A 15,762-nucleotide genomic window follows, 5' to 3' on the forward strand; every position below is an offset into this window, starting at 1 on the left:
AGACCACGGCCCGCCCGTGGCGCGGCTCCAGCCCTGCCCAGCGGGCGCACAAGGCCGGGGCTGTTGGGCTGCGGCTGAGCAGGGCGGAGGCCTGCAGCTGGGAGCGCGACGTCAACAAGCTGCCGGCGGCACATTCCTGACGCCCCCAGGGACCGGGGCCTGCCCGGCCCTGACCGACTGCCCTGCCCTGCCCGGACCCGGCAGGAAGGAAGCACTGGCACCGTCCCACCCCACACGGCCCAGCTGCCGGAGAGGTGCCAGATGATGCCCGGCGTCTGCTCCGAGAGCCCACAGAGTGCCCACCATGCCCAGGGCCCCTCCATGGCTCCGGGCATGGTGCCTCCTACAGCAGATCTGGCTCCAGGCATGGTGTCAGCCCCTGCCCGTGGGGTCCATCATGGAGCGGGGCCGGGCAGGGAGCCAGGGCCAGACCAGCCCAGGGTCTGCAGGGCAGGGCGGCAGGCCACGTGCTCCCAGCGCTCACAAGGCACAGACACGCTGCTGGCACCTCCAGACACAGGCCCCAGCGTGGCCACTGGCTGCACAGGGGCTGCTGAGCCGGGAGCTCGCTGCGCCGACAGCACGTGGGCCGGGGCCGGCTGGGCGAGACTTGCGCTCGGTGCTGCACGTCCCCAAACCCCTTCTCTGGTAAAGACCCGGTTGCACCCCTTTGGGCCCAGCTCCATGGGGCCAGCTCGGAGCCGGGGCTCTAGGAGATGCCACAGCTGATGGTGGAGGCACGGGAAGGGCTGAGGACTGCAATGGGCAGTGCCTGGACCGGCTGGGGAGCACGGACAGGCCTCTCAGAGCCTGGGCTGGTCATAGCAGATGTGTGAGATCAGCCCAAACCTGCTGCCCCGAGCACAGCCAGCCCCTGCAAGCCTGGAGGCTGTTCACTCTGGGGCCTAACGATGGCACGCTGCACAGTCACATCATTAATCGTTTCACTGCTGCACATTTTGGGAACGCAGCAACCCTGCGTGTCTCCCAGGATCCAAACGCTTCGCTTCCAGGGCTTCCCGCCTCCCCCACCCTAGATAGTCACCACAGCCGCGTGTGGGAAACACAGACCCAGCAGCCCAGGACCACAGCGCAGTATAAAATAAATGGCATTTAATAGGAAAATAAAGGACAGCGACTCTGCACACTCACAGCTCTGCAGGGACTCCAGGCTGGTGCTCCCTTGTGGCTCCAGCAGCTCGGCGTAGGGCAGCAATGGCCTCCCGCAGCCCCCAGCTCTTTAATTGGCCCCGGCTGCAGCACCGGGGCAATGACCCTGAGATGGAGCTGGGCAGCACCAGGTGGGCGCCGTGGGTCCCTGGCTCAGGGTCTCCCCAGCCCAGCCCAGCCCAGCCCAGCCGCGAGACCCCGCACCACAACTCTTCCAGCCTTAGTGCAGCAGCCCCCGGGGTGCGGGAGAGCTGGAGAAGGGCCTGGTGGGCAGTGCCCACCCTGCAGCCCCACACAGCGGTATCAGGCTGGGGCAGGAGCCCTGACTGCACCAAGAGGCTCCCTCTGAGCCCAGATGGACCAGACCGCCTGCCCCTGCTCCCTGGACTGACAGTGCTGCTGCAGCATTCGAACCCCGGACCCAGCGTCCAGCTGGCACCAGCGGGGCAGCCTCTTCCCGGCAGCCGCCTCACTGCCGGCCTTCCCAGATGTCCTCCCGCTGCTTGTTCTCCAGGCGCTTCCTCTCTGCAGGGGTGAGAAGGAGGCGTGAGGCTTGGATCCCCTGCCCAGGGCAGGGGCAGGGGCAGCCTGGGCGCTGCTCGGGCTCCATCTAGCGGCAAGAACCAAACCCTGCGCCCAGAGCTGGACGCACGCACCTGCTGCCCGAGGCAGGTGGCAGGAGCGGGGCAGCTCCATCGCGGGCAGCGGAGCAGGGGCAGGCTCCCCGCAGCTCCAGGCTCTTCCCAGAGCACTGCTGGGACTGCTGTGGGAGCAGGAGGGGGCCTGGGGTCTGGGGGCACGGGACAGCCCAGGCCTGGGGGCAGCGGACGCAAGTGCTTGGCAGCAGACAGGGAAGGGTTAAGCTGGTGCCTGGCTCCGCTCGTGACAGGCGATGGGGACGGCAGCGCAGCGGTTTCCCAGGCAGCCTGGCCCAGCGCGCGGCCGCGCTCCATCACCCGTTATCTGCCCGCCGCAGCTGCAGGGCCGCGAGCCAGCTGCCAGCCCAGCGGCAGGGAGGGCTCCTGCCCGCGGCGGCGGCTGAGCCCAGACCCCTCAGACCCTACGCTGCGGAGCCAAGGGGCGGGCGAGGCTGCACCAGACCACAAGAGATGGGGGTCTCCGATGCAGCCGCCTCTGGGCGGGGACACGGCTGCACGCAAGACGCAGGGCAACAGGCTGGCCAGGCTCTGATGGGGGGCCCATATGCCCCAGCCCCTGCCCCAAGCTCCCCCCAGACCCACCTCGGGCCTCCTGCAGTTGCTTGCGCTCAGCGTCCCGCTGGGCTCGGCTCTGGCTGCTCCGCACACCGAGGGCGCCGATCACCAGCCGCCTGGCCAGGGCCGCCGACGTCTCCGGGCGCTCCTTCACCGGCTGCAGGAACTCTGTGGGGGCAGGGCAGAGCCGGCCGGGGCGGGTCTCAGAGCTGGGCACCGCAGCCAGGCACTGGGGACGGGCACTGTCCCTGGCCTGGGGTGAACAGCCCTGCAGCGAAGCTGCTGCAAGCTGCGGGGCCTTGTCTGCACTAGGGCTCCACTGCCACGGGCTCAGGGAATACTTGGGCTGGTGCCAGCGCCCTCCCCCTGCTCTTCCCGGCCCGGCCATCGAGCTGGCTCCTCTGCTCTTAGAGAGTTTGCAAAGCGGACGCTGCTCCCTGCCAAAGAGCCCGGGGTGGCCGCACCACTGCACTCACCAGCACAGGCCCTGGCCTTAGCCTTGGCAGCTCGGGTGCCCTGGGACAGGGGCCGCGTCTTCACCATCAGGTGCTTGCTGCTCAGCGCGTCGCGGGCTGCGGGGAGAGGCCGGGGCCGGGTCAGGACGGGGCAACGCCAGCACCCAGCGGACACCCAGATGTGCAGCACCCGCTGGAGGACGGTGGGGCCTGGGCTGGAGCAGGGAGCCTGTACCTGTGATGGGGCTGGAGAAGATCCCCAAGGCGTGCGAGTCGTCCACCCACTTGACATCGAAGCCCTTCTTCCTGGCAGGGCAGAGAAGCCGAGCTGGGGGCCATATATGCCAGCCCCTGATGGGCAGGGGTAGGAGGGGGGTACTAACAGCCGGGGCAAGAAGGGGGCCAGAGATCTGGGGGAGACCAGGCCACTGTAGCCCCTGCCTGGCTCAGCAAGGAGGGCTGACAGCAGCGAGGATGGGGCTGGCATTGGGTACTCAGCTGATGGCAAGAGCCTGGACCTGGGCACGCGGGCAGCTCTGGCCGGGCTGCCTGGGGCTCCCAGACCCAGTTGTGGGGATACAGCGGGGCCGAGGGGTGGTACGGGGCCCGGGGCAGGGCACTCACTGGTAGGCGCAGAAGACGCGCAGCAGGTCCTCGGTGCGGAAGTCCGGCGGGAAGTCGTAGATCTCGATGACGTGGGGCAGCTCCGCGTCGCTCAGGTCCGGCTCGGCCGCCCGGGGGCTGTAGTAGTCGAAGCGGGGCTCCTGCACGCCATGCCGGGGCTCGTCGCCGCCCGACAGCTGCAAGGGGGGATGCACGCACGCCTGTGAGCTGCCCTGCAGCCGACGGGGGTCCCCGCTCCCTCCCCCGCCCCACGAGTCCTGGCCCCTGCGCCGCACAGACTGATGGATGGGGCGAGTCCCAGGGACATGGCCGGACACTGGCGGGGAGATGGATTAACAGCACTGGGCACATCGGGAGGTATCGATCAGGCCTTCGCGCTGCGCCTCCGCTTTTCCCATTAAGTCTCCCATGGCTTGATTTGCTGGGCCATGCGGCGGGGGCCCGGACACGGCTCCCCCAGGCCTCCCCACACCCAGATCAAGGTGCCCGGCACTCCTGGGTGCTGCAAGCTGCGGCGAGGGTTGGGGATGCAGCAAGGGGGGAGAGCCTAGCCACCCCAGGGCTGCACCACGCTCCTCCCCACGGGGGCAAAGTGCCCCCCACAGCACAGCAGCCCCTGCTGGCCCCCCCCCGGCGCTGCACTGGAATCAGCACCAGCCCCTGCAGCTCCCGCACCCCGCGCGGGCCAGGCAGCGCAGGAGGCCGGCGCAGAGCCCATAACTCAGCCCCTTCCCGCGGATCCCTGGAGCGGTCGTAGCGGCGTGGCCGCGGCTGCAAGGCTGGAGTCCATAAATCCTGGCCGGCTCAGTCGATAAAGAGCGTTAATTCCAACAATTTTACGGGGAAGATGGATTCGAGGCAGGTGAGGGGCGCGGGGAGGGGGCAGGGCCTGGCGGGGGCAGGAGCCTGAGTTATGGAGCGCCGGCGACTGCGGAGAGCTGGTGGTGGTGCGGCCGGCCCGGGGGGGCTCCACACAGCGGGTCCAGCTGGGGACCCCGTGCCCTCCACCACCCTCGGTCCCGGAGGCGATGGTGCCCTGGGCTGCAGGCAGGATCGGGCCCGGGAAGATGCCAGAGGACACAGAGCTGCTGCAAAACGCACATGCCGAGCCCCGGAGCCGTCCCGACTGGCACGAGGCACCGCGTGTGGCGGAGCAGGGCCATGGGAAGGGGCAGGTCGTGCAGGGCAGCCGCCAGGTCCCCCGGCTCTGCAGAGGCAGCTGGACAGGCGGAGCCTAGGCCCTGTGCCCACACAGGCAGGGGCTGCTTTCCCCCCGCCGGAGCCAGGCCAGCCCGGAGGAGGGAGCCTGGGCGCCCGGTCGCCTCCCGCCACGGAGACGGCACAGGCCTGCACGGCCCCCTCCGTGCGGGCACTTCCTGACCCTTGACTGCTTACGGGAATGGTGCTGCGCTAATGCTGCGCTAATGCAGCCCTCGCCGCGGCCCGGCTCCCTGCTCCACACCGGGGAGCGGCCGTTCTGGGAAGGGCCGGGCAGGAGGTGCCCGGGAACACGCTCGCTGCTCCCCGCGCATTGATCCTGGCTGCCGCGGCACAGGTGGCAGAGCAGCGTGCACCTGGCGAGGCCCCTGGCACCTCCGCGCCAGGAGAAGGCCTGGTCCTCCGCCGAGAGCACAGGCAGCTGCAGCCTGGCTGATGGACACCTCGGTGCCTGCTGCACCCCATGCCCAGGACCCAGCGTCCTGTGAGCCCCCTTGTAGCCCCTGTCCGCACAGGCCTTTGCTCACACAGCAGCTGTAGCCCCCGTCGGCACTGCCCCGTGTCCTCCCCCCGACGCGGGACAGCCCCGTGCAATCGCCTCGCCCAGCTCCCTGCACGGCACCGCCGGAGAGTCGCCCCCTCCTGCATCTCCCGGACCCGCCGGGGCGGGGGCAGCTGGCACTGAGCTCTGGGAGCAACGCCCAGGCTCGAGTGATGGAGAAGCTGCCAGGCCCTTAAGTAAATTGTTCCGATGGTTAATTACCCTCCTCGTTAAAAAACGGGCACCTTCCTCCCGGTCTGAATCTGTCTGGCTTCGGCTGCCGGCCGCCAGAGCTCGTTACGCTTCTCTCTGCAGATGAAGGGGCCGTCTGCTATCAGAAATCTCCTCGCCGCGCCCGGCGCCATCAATCTCCCTGGCCGGCAGCGACCCGCGGCGCATGAGGATTCGGCAACGCTGCTAATTTTCTTGTCCGGCCCGTTAATTAACAACAGCTCCATCACGCCCAGAGCCCCCGCATCCCCCCTGCAAGCGCTGCCTCCCGCGCAAGGGGCTGGGAAATCTGGAGACCAGAGTGAATTTTTCTTTCTGTGGGGAGGGATTTTCCCCCTCGTGGACAGTCCGAGTGCCCGATGCCCGGAGCCCCCCAGCACACGCTGCCCTGGCACTGAACCCGGGGCGGATGATGCCACACGCACCCGGGGCTGCAGACGCAGGCCGGGGGGGGCTGAAACGCAGCACCCCGTGCTCCAGCACCGCCACGGCCGCCACGCGGCTCTGCCTCCCCCCATCCTGGGCAGCTGGCACGGGGACAGCTGAGGGGCAGCCAAGTACAGGGGCTCCTCTTCATGGAGCTGGGCAAAGCCATAGATGCAAACTCAACTGTCAAACTCTTCCTCTCCCCAGGCAAACCCTGCAGGGCGGCATTGCCCACATCAGGCTCCCTGCACTCTGCCCTGCCTTGCCCGTGCACCCGTGGTGGCAGCTGCCAGCTCTCAGACCGCTCACGCTGCCCCCCACACCCCTGCAACCCCGAACCAAGTCAGACGGGCTTCCCCCAAGCCCCACGCTAGAGCCAGGCCGGCACGCCTGGCCCGAGCCAGCCTGCAATGCCCATGGATCCCCTGCTCCGCCAGCTCCCCCCACGCTCCCATCCCTCTGATCCCGGCTGCGGTCTCGTCCCATGGGGCCAGGGACCACCTTTGGGCTCTGTGTCCGTACAGCACCGAGCGCAGCGGGTCTGAGCTGGGCCTCTACTGGGAACGTCAGCCAGAAGCTGGGACGGGGCCCTGGGACAAGCAGCTGAACCCCGGGGCAGCTGCATGCACAGCTGGTGCCTCCTCGCTCCGGGCTGCAGCCGCCCAAGCACCCGGGCACCAGGCCCCGGGTCCAGCCGGGCAGGTTGCCGTCCGGCTCCTGTGTTGTCCTCACACCCATTTCTGCACATCGCAAAGCAGAGTAAAGCGTCTCCCAGCCTGGCCCCATGGTACCCCCAGCCCTCGCCCACGTGCAAAGGGCGCAGTCCCGGGTATGTAAGGAGACGCTGCTGTCATACACACGTGCACTGGCACACGCCTGCACACGCACAGGGCCAGGTGCACTGTGCTGTTTACCACACCCAGGCCTGGCTCTTCCCTCTCATAGTCATATAATGCTGGAGCCGCTGGGCCAGCAGGGACCTGCAGAGGTTACATCACATCCACCCCGGCCTGGGGCAGGATCCGTCCCATCCAAACCCGCCCAGACAAACCCTGTGTCCGACCTCGGAGCCGCACAACACACTTGCCCCTGAGACAGCCCCAGGCATTGCCCCCACCCTGGGATACAGGGGGGCCGTGGCTGCCAACGTCCTGCTGCTGCCAGGGGGGTTGTGGGAGCTGCAGAGAGCCCAGGCCAGGCCATGCCCCCGCTGCAGGGGAAGGCAAAGCCCCCCAGTCCAGACCAGTCTGAGCAGGGGGGAAATCCCTTCCTGCCCCAGTGCAGCGTGGGGCTGAGCCTGAGCGCAGGGGCAAGACCCTCCACCAGCACCCTGCAGGGTTGGTGCCAGCAGGAGCATTGGCACAGCCCTGTCCCATCCCCAGCCTGGGCTGCAGCAGCACCAGCGCCTCGGGTGGAGGATTAACCCCGACACATGGAGCAGAAAGGAGCTGGGGGGACGGGGGTCGGGGCAACAAACAGCCCAGCAGCCTGGAAAACCTCCACAGCGGAGTTCAGGCATCACCGCACCCTCCGGAAAAGCTCAGCACAGACACAAGCGGCCCGTGCATAGCAAGGCCGTGTCCGTGTACCGCCAGCATCACCACGCACCATGCAAGTCGCGCCAGCGTGAATGGCTGCCCCGTGACAGACGGCTCCTGGGCTGGCCACAGGCCCCGGGACCTGCCAGCACTGTGTGCGTGCCACGTGCCACGTGCCCCATGCCAGGCTCTGGAGCTGCATCGCCATGCATGCCTTTGCATTCAGCTGCGCCCGAGGCAGCTCCAGCACCAGGCCCCTCGGTGCTGATGCCCGACAGCCGCGCGGGTTCTGGTAGCCCAGGCCGGGGTGCACTCAGCCGGGGACAGACCTTCCTCCTGGCAATACTAGCCCCGCTCGTTACCTCGGGGCCGGCCGTGCCAGCCTGGACCGCGCCGGCTCTGCTCTATTGATTTAGCAGTTAATAACGAATCCCCGGGTTCGCAGCGAAAGCCGAGTGCTCCCCCGACGCTGGCAGGGAACCGGCAGCTAATTGCCGTAAATTCAGCCGGGCGCTTACGGGAAGGTACGCTAATGAGCCGCCCCTGATGAAGCGGCTGCCGCTTCGAGGAAGCTTCACGCCGCGTTTTCAATGGAGCCGGTGTGTTTTGGCCTCGTGCTTTACAACTGCCCCCGAGTTTCACGAGGGCACCACGGCAGTTTACGGTGCTCGAGCGCCTCTTAAAGTGCACGTTTAACGTTGTATAAAACAAACACGCCTCCCTTCACCCTCTGCGGGCCCACGGCTGGCACGCACCAGGCCTGGGCCTGGGAATGGCCCACGCGTCTGCCCCCCAAGGATGACACCGGACGAACCAGAGCATCGCAGAGAAGTGGGGCTGGAAGAGACCTGCGGAGCACCAGCCCTGCTCAAACCATCCTGCGCAAACCCATCATCTAAACTCTGCATAAGACAACCCTCAACCCTGGCACAACACCGACCTCACACCCGAAGAGCAGGGGGCAGCTCCCTGCACGCCCAGGCAGGACCACGTGTCTCTCACCAGCAACGAGGTCCCTGCCTTCCCCGCTCACCCCTGCCCAGAGCTCAGGCGCCCGTGCACGTCGCAGCCAGGGCACTGGTGCGACCACTGGCTTCCCCCCGGTCAGCTGCTCCCCGCGAGCGCACGGGACCTACCTCCTCCAGCAGCCGCGGGTCCAGGCAGTCACCGTCGTCGTTGAACAGGGCGTCCCAGCTCTCGGCCGCAGCGCTGCCATCGCTCGGGGCCCCGGGGCTGTCTCCCTCCCGGCAGGATGATGCTGATCCCCCGTCCGAGCCTGGCTGACTCGACGTGCCGGCATCTTGCTCCACGGCCGAGCCGTCCCCCGAGAGCGGCTCTGCGCTGTCTGAGGGGCAGCACGGCGCTGCCGGAGACTGGGCGAGCTCGCTGCATGCATGAGGGGACCCCTGGACCGCGCCTGCCACTGCACAGCCAGAGACCCCCTCGGCGCGTCCGCCTGCCCCGCTGCTGGCCTCGAACTCCCCCCACGGAGAGACCCCGATGCCCGAGCCGGCCCAGGCAGACGTGCTGTCTGCTCCCTCCTCTCCATGCTCACCCGGGCCTCCGCCCGCCTGGCCCAGCGCACCGGCAGCGTGCCCAGCTGCACAGGGGGGTACCTGACCTGCACTCTCATCTACAAGCTCTGCCGGGCCCCCCGCACGCTCTGCCACGCTCCCTGCATGCAAGCCTGCAAACTCCACTGCAAGCCTGGCGAGCTCCCTTCCCTGAGAGGGGGTGCCTTCCCCTGCACGCTCGGATGCGCTCCCCGCGCTCTCCTCTAGAAGCTCGGACAGGCTGCCCGTGGTCTCCTCACTCAGGTCCAGGTCTTGTCCTGAGATGGCAGATGTGCCGCCTGTGCGCTCCCCTACAAGCTCACGTGCACCACACACGCTCTGCTCTGTTGGAGCCAGGACACTCTCTTCTGCAAGCTCAGATGTGCTCCCTGCATTGTCCCCAGGGAGCTCACTGGTGAAACCTATGCCCTGTGCCCCATGACTGGGGACATCCTCCCCTGCGAGCTCGGATGCGCTCCCCACGCTCTCCTCTAGCAGCTCGGATAGGCTGCCTGCGCTCTCCCCACTCATGTCCAGGTCCTTCCCTGAGACTGCAGACGCGCTTCCCGCATACTCCCCTACAAGCTCAAGTGCACCACACACGCTCTGCTCTGTTGGAGCCAGGACGCTCTCTTCTGCAAGCTCAGATGTGCTCCCTGCATTGTCCCCAGGGAGCTCACCAGTGCAACCTATGCCCTGCGCTCCGTGACTGGGGACATCCTCCCCCGCGAGCTCAGACGCGCTCCCCACGCTCTCCTCTAGCAGCTCGGATAGGCTGCCTGCGCTCTCCCCACTCACGTCCAGGTCCTTCACTGAGCCTGCAGACGCGCTTCCCGCGTACTCCCCTACAAGCTCAAGTGCACCACACACGCTCTGCTCCGTTGGAGCCAGGACGCTCTCCCCTGCGAGCTTGGATGCACTACACACATCCCTCTCGGCAAGCTCGGGGGGGCTTCCCCTGTTCACCTCTGTTGGCTCCAGGACACTACCTACTGAGTGCTCACACGAGCCACCCGTGCTCACAGCCGGGGCACTGTCCCCTGTGACATCATACATGCTCGCCGTGAGCTCACGCGCCTTCTCCTCGCTCCCTGCTGCAGCCTCCGGCACACTCCCCACCTCCCTGCCTGCCGGCAGCACCGCAAAGCCCGGGCTCTGCTCTGCCTGACGCGGGATGCTCGCACCTGCCCGCTCTGCTCTGTCGCCAGCCGTGCCGTGCCCCGGCTCAGAGGAAGAGCCCAGCCCTGCCGAGAGGGCCGCCGGAGCACTCTCTGCGGGACGAGAAGAGGCAATGCCAGCCCGCGGCTCCTGGGAGCCAGGGCTCCCACGGCTCTTGTCCCCGCTGTCCCCTATCCCCGCAGCGGCCTGCTCCCGCGGGCAGCGAGACAGGGACGGGTCCTCCTGCTGCTGCCTGGGAACTGGAGGGCGCCGGCCACGTGCTCCTGGGCTGCCTGATGCCACGTCCCCACGGGGCAGCCCCTTCCTCGCCTTCCCGTCTGGTCTCCGGCTGTCTCCGGCCAAGCGCTCACAGGCACCGGGGCTCTGCCTCTTGCTGTGGCCACTGGAGAGCTCCTTCGGTGGCCGGCACGGTTTCTCCTCCTCCCTCCGGTGCCCCGTGGGCAGCCCCGCGGGCAGCACAGTGCCGGCGCCAGCCGCCCGCTCCCGGCGTGCTTTGGGCACGTACAGGGCCATGTCGGGCTTGCGCGGTCGAGCCCGGGTCCTCTCCCCGTCCTGCTGCATGGCCGCCTCCACCTGCAAGGGAGAGAAGGAGGCACATCACTAGCACGGCAGGCACCGCATCTTGGGGTCCCGAGGGGCAGCCCCGGGGTCACGCTGGGCAGGTGCCCAGGGAGCACAACAGGCTTTGCCCAAATGACAGCACGGACGGACGCCAGTCCCCAGCCTCGTCCCTGCACGCTGCCCCCTCCCCACCGCTCACCCCTGCCCCAGCCTGCTCAGCCCGAGAAGCTGGCACAGGGCAGGGAGGGTGCCCAATTCCCGGCTGTGGCCCCGTGCCCATGGCTCTCAGCCGCCCTGGGCCCGAGGCACCCTTGAGAGACCAGAGGCCCCCTCGGACAACGCTGGCTCTTTGTCTTCCCTCATTTTTTGACTGCAGAAAATGAATAGAGATTTTCCCAAGGCAAAGACCTGGCAGGCACAGCGGAGCAAGGAGCTTTTAACATGACAGATCCCTGCCTCAGTCTCTGGGTTTACCCGACCTCGATCGCAGCAGCTGAGGGAGTAAACTTGGGCTCACAGAAGCTTGCGCTCTCTCCACCTTATTCAGCGAGTCTCTAAAGGGGTCACATCCAGCCTGACTTATCCGCGAGTCATGCCTGCCCCCCAGACAGGACTCGCATGGCTGGTGCCCTGTGGCACCCGGGATGCCACAGCTCCTGGTTGAGAAACTGTGCTGCGCTCCTGCAGACAGGGGCTGCGTGCGTGTCCATGCGTGTGCATGTGTGCAAGCATGCGTGTGCACAGAGCCTGCCAAGCCAGGGCCTCCTGAACCTCTCTGTCCCACACAGAGGGACAAGTACCCAGGACCACAGCCCAGGCCGGCCTGGCTCTGGGAGACACCCTGCCGCACGGGGCAGCAGCTTGAAGCACCGTGTCACAGGCTCAGCTCCCCCGTCCCAGCAGCGACAGGGAAGATGTTGCCCCAGGGTTGCCCCTGGCTGGCTGCAGCTTGGCAGCTCCCCCCAGCTCCCTCGAGCACAGCAAGGCCCGGCACGCTGGCACCCACCGGCCACAAGAGACACCGATGCTCTGTGGCACCCAGCATAAGGCGGCACCATTTGCTCGCTCGCTGCGGGGCCCAAGCCCCACGGGCTGATGGAGACGGATGGTCGGGGGGTCCGTCCGGCAGCGGGGAGCGGGGGAAAGGCGTGGCCGCATGATGAATAGCTGCCCGCTGCGTCCGGGGGCATCCATCACGGCCGCTGTCAGGTAAATCACTGGAAAAACACCTCTTCAGTAATTAATGCGCAGTGACGGATGGACGGCCCCCGGGGCCATTCATCTGGAACATCAGGGCCGGCCGAGATTATGAATGTCAGGATGCATAAGCTGCCGGCGGATCGATCGGGCCAGGAACACGGCCAAGGCTCTCATTTCCGAGGCACCTCCGGCACATTAGGCTCCTTGCCCCTCCCCGCGCGCTGCGCTGCAAACAGACCTGCCAGGGCCAGGGGCAGGATCAGGACCAAGCCCGCAGCACAGAGACCCCCAGGCCGGGCCAGGGGTGCCCGCGAGCCCCTTGCTGACCCTTCTCCCTGTGCCCCTGGGCCGGGCCGGACCACGCCAGGAAGGCGCGGGCCACGGGCCATGCCCCAGGCTGCTCTCTGCGGTTGCAGCTCAGCCGCGGGCGCGAGGCTCGGTCAGAAAGTGTCTGGGCTCTGGGGCCGCCTGCTCCGCTGCATCTCGCTCCGCACGGCTGATGGATGGATGGACGGGCAGGCGGAGGGACGGCTGCCGGCCGAGCGCGGCACTCGCGCCTCTGGAGCCACCGCGTGATGGATGGGTCTCTCTCGGCAACCTCCGAAGCACCCGCCAGCTGGCAAGGCCGGCGAGAGCCAGCGGCTGCTGGGCATAGAAACCTCGGGCCTGGCTCCCTCCCTCGCAGGCCTGGGACCCCCCAGCACAGGCACCTGAAGGATGCTGACAGCCCACCCTGTCCTGCCCAGCGAGGCAGAGCCGAGCCCGGGCAGACTCCTGGCCCTGCCCCCCCGCCTGGCCCAGCCCCTCCTGGCTCCCCAGGCAGGGAGCTCAGTCCCGCCCCACTGGGGGACACACCGGTGCACGCTCAGGAGGGCACGCATGACACGAGTCATCCATGGAGAAGGCACCAGAGCCTTTCTGTGCTGGCAACCCCCCTCCCCGAAGCTGGGCGAGCGGGGCTTGGCAAGCAATCGCTTCCCGGTCGGGTTCGGAGGCTGCTGGTCGGCCCGGGTGCTGCGTGCACGAGGGGTCACGGTGAAGCCAGCAGCCACGTGGGCAACCTGGGGGGCGCTCAGGACCCAATAAACAAGGCTCAGGCTCAGGGTGGAAGGTGCCAGCTCCCGCACGGGGCCTGGCGAGCACCGTGACCCGGCCCCTCTTAGCCAGAGCCATGCACACACCTGGCCTGCTCGGGCGTGAGAGGACCCCAGCCCCAGAGCCACAAGGCTCAGAGCATCCCAGAGCCGTGAGGCAGGCAGGGAGCTGAGGGGTCACATCCAGTCCCAGCCCTGCCTGAGGCAGGGTCAGCCCAGGCAGACGGGTCCGGGAGGGCTCATCCTGGAGGGGTCCAGCCACAGGAACCCACGCTGCCCCACGCCTCGGCTACAGCAGCCACATGGGCAGAGCCCGAGTGTCAGCCAGAGGCTGCGGGGAGGGGGCAGGTGGATCCCACCTGCCTGCTGTGCCCGGGGCACTGCGCAAGGGGCAGAGCCGGGGAGCTGCAACCCCAGGGAGTGCCGCAGCCCGGGGCACGGGGCCGAGGCAGCCGCCCAGAGCCAGGCAGCTGCATGCGCCAACCCGATCGCCTCCAAGGAGAGGAGCCTTCGGGTGCGGATTTACAACCTGCTCCAACACGCGCATTCACCTTGCCGCACCCCCGAGCTAGCTGGTGCCGCGCCGGCACTGCCCCACCAGCACCCGCCACCCCACCAGCGTCACCTGCTGCCCCGTGGGACGGGCCAGAGCCTCAGCACGGACATCCCGCCGGGCACCATGTCAAGGCCCCCGGGAGCGCAGCTGCCCGTCTCAAGGGCAGGGGCTGGCGGGACGGCGCCCGGTGGTGCAGGGAGAGACGCTTGAGTAGCTGGAACAGAGGCTTCCCGGGGCGCAGCGTGCGACCGCGACGGGCCCCTGCAGAGACCCCCCCACGCCCCCGCCTATTACACACACCACTGGGCCCCGGCGCCACTCACCCGCACCAACTGATTTCACGCTCGGGGGGGCAAAGCCACGGCCCTTGCCTCCAGACCAGTTCACACCAGCCGAGCGGGGCGGCCGCACAGCTCACCGCCATTCATGCCAGCTCCGCCCGCAGCTGCCGCAGAACATGGCAGATCCGGCGCCGCCGAGCCCCCCGTACCCCGCCACACGAGCATCACGTCCCACGAGAGGGGCTCCCATGAGAGCTGCCCCCACGGCCACTTCCAGGGAGCCCTGGTGTGCCAGGGCACCGCCTGGCCCCTGCCCCGCCTGCAGCCGCACTAGACGGAGCCAGCAACGCCGGCTTCTCCCCAGCGCTGACCCCTGCCCTGCACCCGCAGCCCCGAGCAGCCGGGCATGGGGCACTCAGGGCTGCTCCGACGCAGGGCAGGGCCAGGCTCCTGCAGCACTGGAGCTGCATTGGAGACAGGTCTTCCATCTCCGCTTCCTCCCTCCCCTCCTGTCTCTAAAGCAGGGCTGGGCCGCTCCAGGCTGCCTGGTCTGCTCTCTCCTGCCCAGACAGGGGCATGATCCCCACCTGCACCACTGCCCAGAGAGCAGCGCAGGGGGTGCAAGAGGAGGGTGCGAGGGACAGGTTATTCCTGAACCCCCGTCAGTCACAAACCCAGCTCTGTTCGGCTCCAACCTCAGGAGCCGCACGTGGGTCCAGCTCCTCTGCACCCATGCACGGGGCAGCCCACGGCCGGGGTCTGCATGCATCCCACCTCAGCGGGGCCGGCACTCCCTGCTGCCAGCAGTGCCGGGAGGAGCAGGCGCCGGAGAGGAAGATGGGCAAAGCCAGGGGCACACGGGGCACCAATCCCCGGCGGCTGGGCTCGCGCTCACCATGCCAGTTCCTGGAAAAAAAAGCATGCGCGGCACCCAGCGCCCCCGCTGCAGGCTGCCGCGCTTCCTGGCAGGGAGCTGTATTTTTAGCCGGCGAGGTTTCTAATTCCACTCGATCCATAGTTCCATCAATAGCGCGCATAACCTTACAGCCCTCTAACAGCAGTGGAACGGCAACCCTGGGGCGGACGCAGGGAGGGCAGCGCGCCCCATGCCCACGCAGGGCCCTGGGGCCGCTGTCGGGAGCGCGGCATTGCAGTGGCCCCGCTCTGTCCCTGGGGACAGGGCTCTGCAACCCAGGGGGGCTGCCTGCCCCTGCCCCTGCCCCTGGCCGCGGCTCCCCAGCTGCTGCAGCGCGCGCTCGGGGAGCTGGGGGTGCCCTTGTGGGCCGGCACAGTGCTGGCACAGCGCTTCCACACGCACAATGTCACTCTTTATTGCCTGCTGCAGCCCTGGTGCTTCTTAAAAAATAATAATACCCATAAAACAGCAGGTACAAGGAGATTCTAAACAGCCTCGATTAGAAACCCCTTCAGCTGGCACGTGCCCACCGAGCACTGCCAGGCTCCGACAGCACGCCAGAGCCTGGCACCCAGCCCGGTGTCCCCAGCGGGCAGGCGGCCCGTGCCCCTTTGGGGCAAACAGCCCCCTAGCTCGCGGGGACCTACAGCCGGGATTTCCTTCCATCGCAGGCTCCAGAGCCGGCAGAGCTCACAGGGGCTACCAGGCTGCTACGCTGGCACGGGTTTGCCGGGACACACCGGCTCTGGCCCATGCCTGCACACACACGCACATGCTCCCATCTGCTTCCCGAGGCCGGCTGGATCCCTAACAGCGCCAGCAGATTGCTAACAGGGCGCTGGGGGTGGGGACGGCGCGTGCAACATTTTCATGGACCATCTGCTCCGCGGAGCGCCGCAGGCAGCCGGCGAACGCAGGGACGGAGCGGGGAGGCGCAGGGGACGCACCGGCCCCATGCCGCCAGCAAGCCCCAGGGCCAGGCCCCAAAGGCCAGCGGAGCCAGGC

The 15,762-nt window shown here is 68.0% G+C and overlaps 2 protein-coding genes across 5 annotated transcripts in view; one reads left to right on the top strand and one right to left on the bottom strand.

Annotated features, from left to right (window-relative positions):
- Positions 1 to 140, top strand: part of LOXL4 (lysyl oxidase like 4) — a 26,161-nt gene extending 26,021 nt beyond the window's left edge. Inside the window, 1 exon segment of the mRNA XM_025215632.1 lies at positions 3 to 140. Coding sequence (XP_025071417.1) covers positions 3 to 140 — 138 coding nt within the window.
- Positions 141 to 1,105: 965 nt separating this feature from the next.
- R3HCC1L (R3H domain and coiled-coil containing 1 like) lies at positions 1,106 to 11,226 on the bottom strand. Of its 4 annotated transcripts, XM_014524757.2 has the most exons (6): positions 8,554 to 11,221; positions 3,464 to 3,639; positions 3,075 to 3,145; positions 2,861 to 2,956; positions 2,412 to 2,552; positions 1,106 to 1,695 (listed from the first exon to the last, which is right to left on the bottom strand). In XM_014524757.2, exons 1-6 carry the CDS (start codon positions 10,708 to 10,710, stop codon positions 1,640 to 1,642), a joined length of 2,697 nt encoding a protein of 898 aa, XP_014380243.2. In that variant the 5' UTR covers positions 10,711 to 11,221; the 3' UTR covers positions 1,106 to 1,639. The 4 variants fall into 4 exon arrangements, with proteins under 4 accessions (XP_014380243.2, XP_025071412.1, XP_025071413.1 ...); XM_025215627.1 differs by lacking the exon at positions 2,861 to 2,956 and having other exon boundaries at positions 8,554 to 11,223; XM_025215628.1 differs by lacking the exons at positions 2,861 to 2,956; positions 3,075 to 3,145 and having other exon boundaries at positions 8,554 to 11,226.
- Between the last annotated feature and the right edge of the window lie 4,536 nt (positions 11,227 to 15,762).

This window comes from Alligator sinensis, unplaced genomic scaffold (assembly GCF_000455745.1).
Source record: "Alligator sinensis unplaced genomic scaffold, ASM45574v1 scaffold859_1, whole genome shotgun sequence".
NCBI classification, from domain to species: domain Eukaryota; kingdom Metazoa; phylum Chordata; order Crocodylia; family Alligatoridae; genus Alligator; species Alligator sinensis.

Bases quoted from the DNA above. Each gene is read 5' to 3' on its own strand.
- R3HCC1L (XM_014524757.2), bottom strand. From the start codon at position 10,710: ATGCAGCAGGACGGGGAGAGGACCCGGGCTCGACCGCGCAAGCCCGAC. The intron at 2,957-3,074 runs GTACAGGCTCCC...CTCTCCCCGCAG, and splicing joins CTTCTCCAGCCCCATCACAG to CCCGCGACGCGCTGAGCAGC. The intron at 2,553-2,860 runs GTGAGTGCAGTG...CTGCCCCCACAG, and splicing joins TAAGGCCAGGGCCTGTGCTG to AGTTCCTGCAGCCGGTGAAG.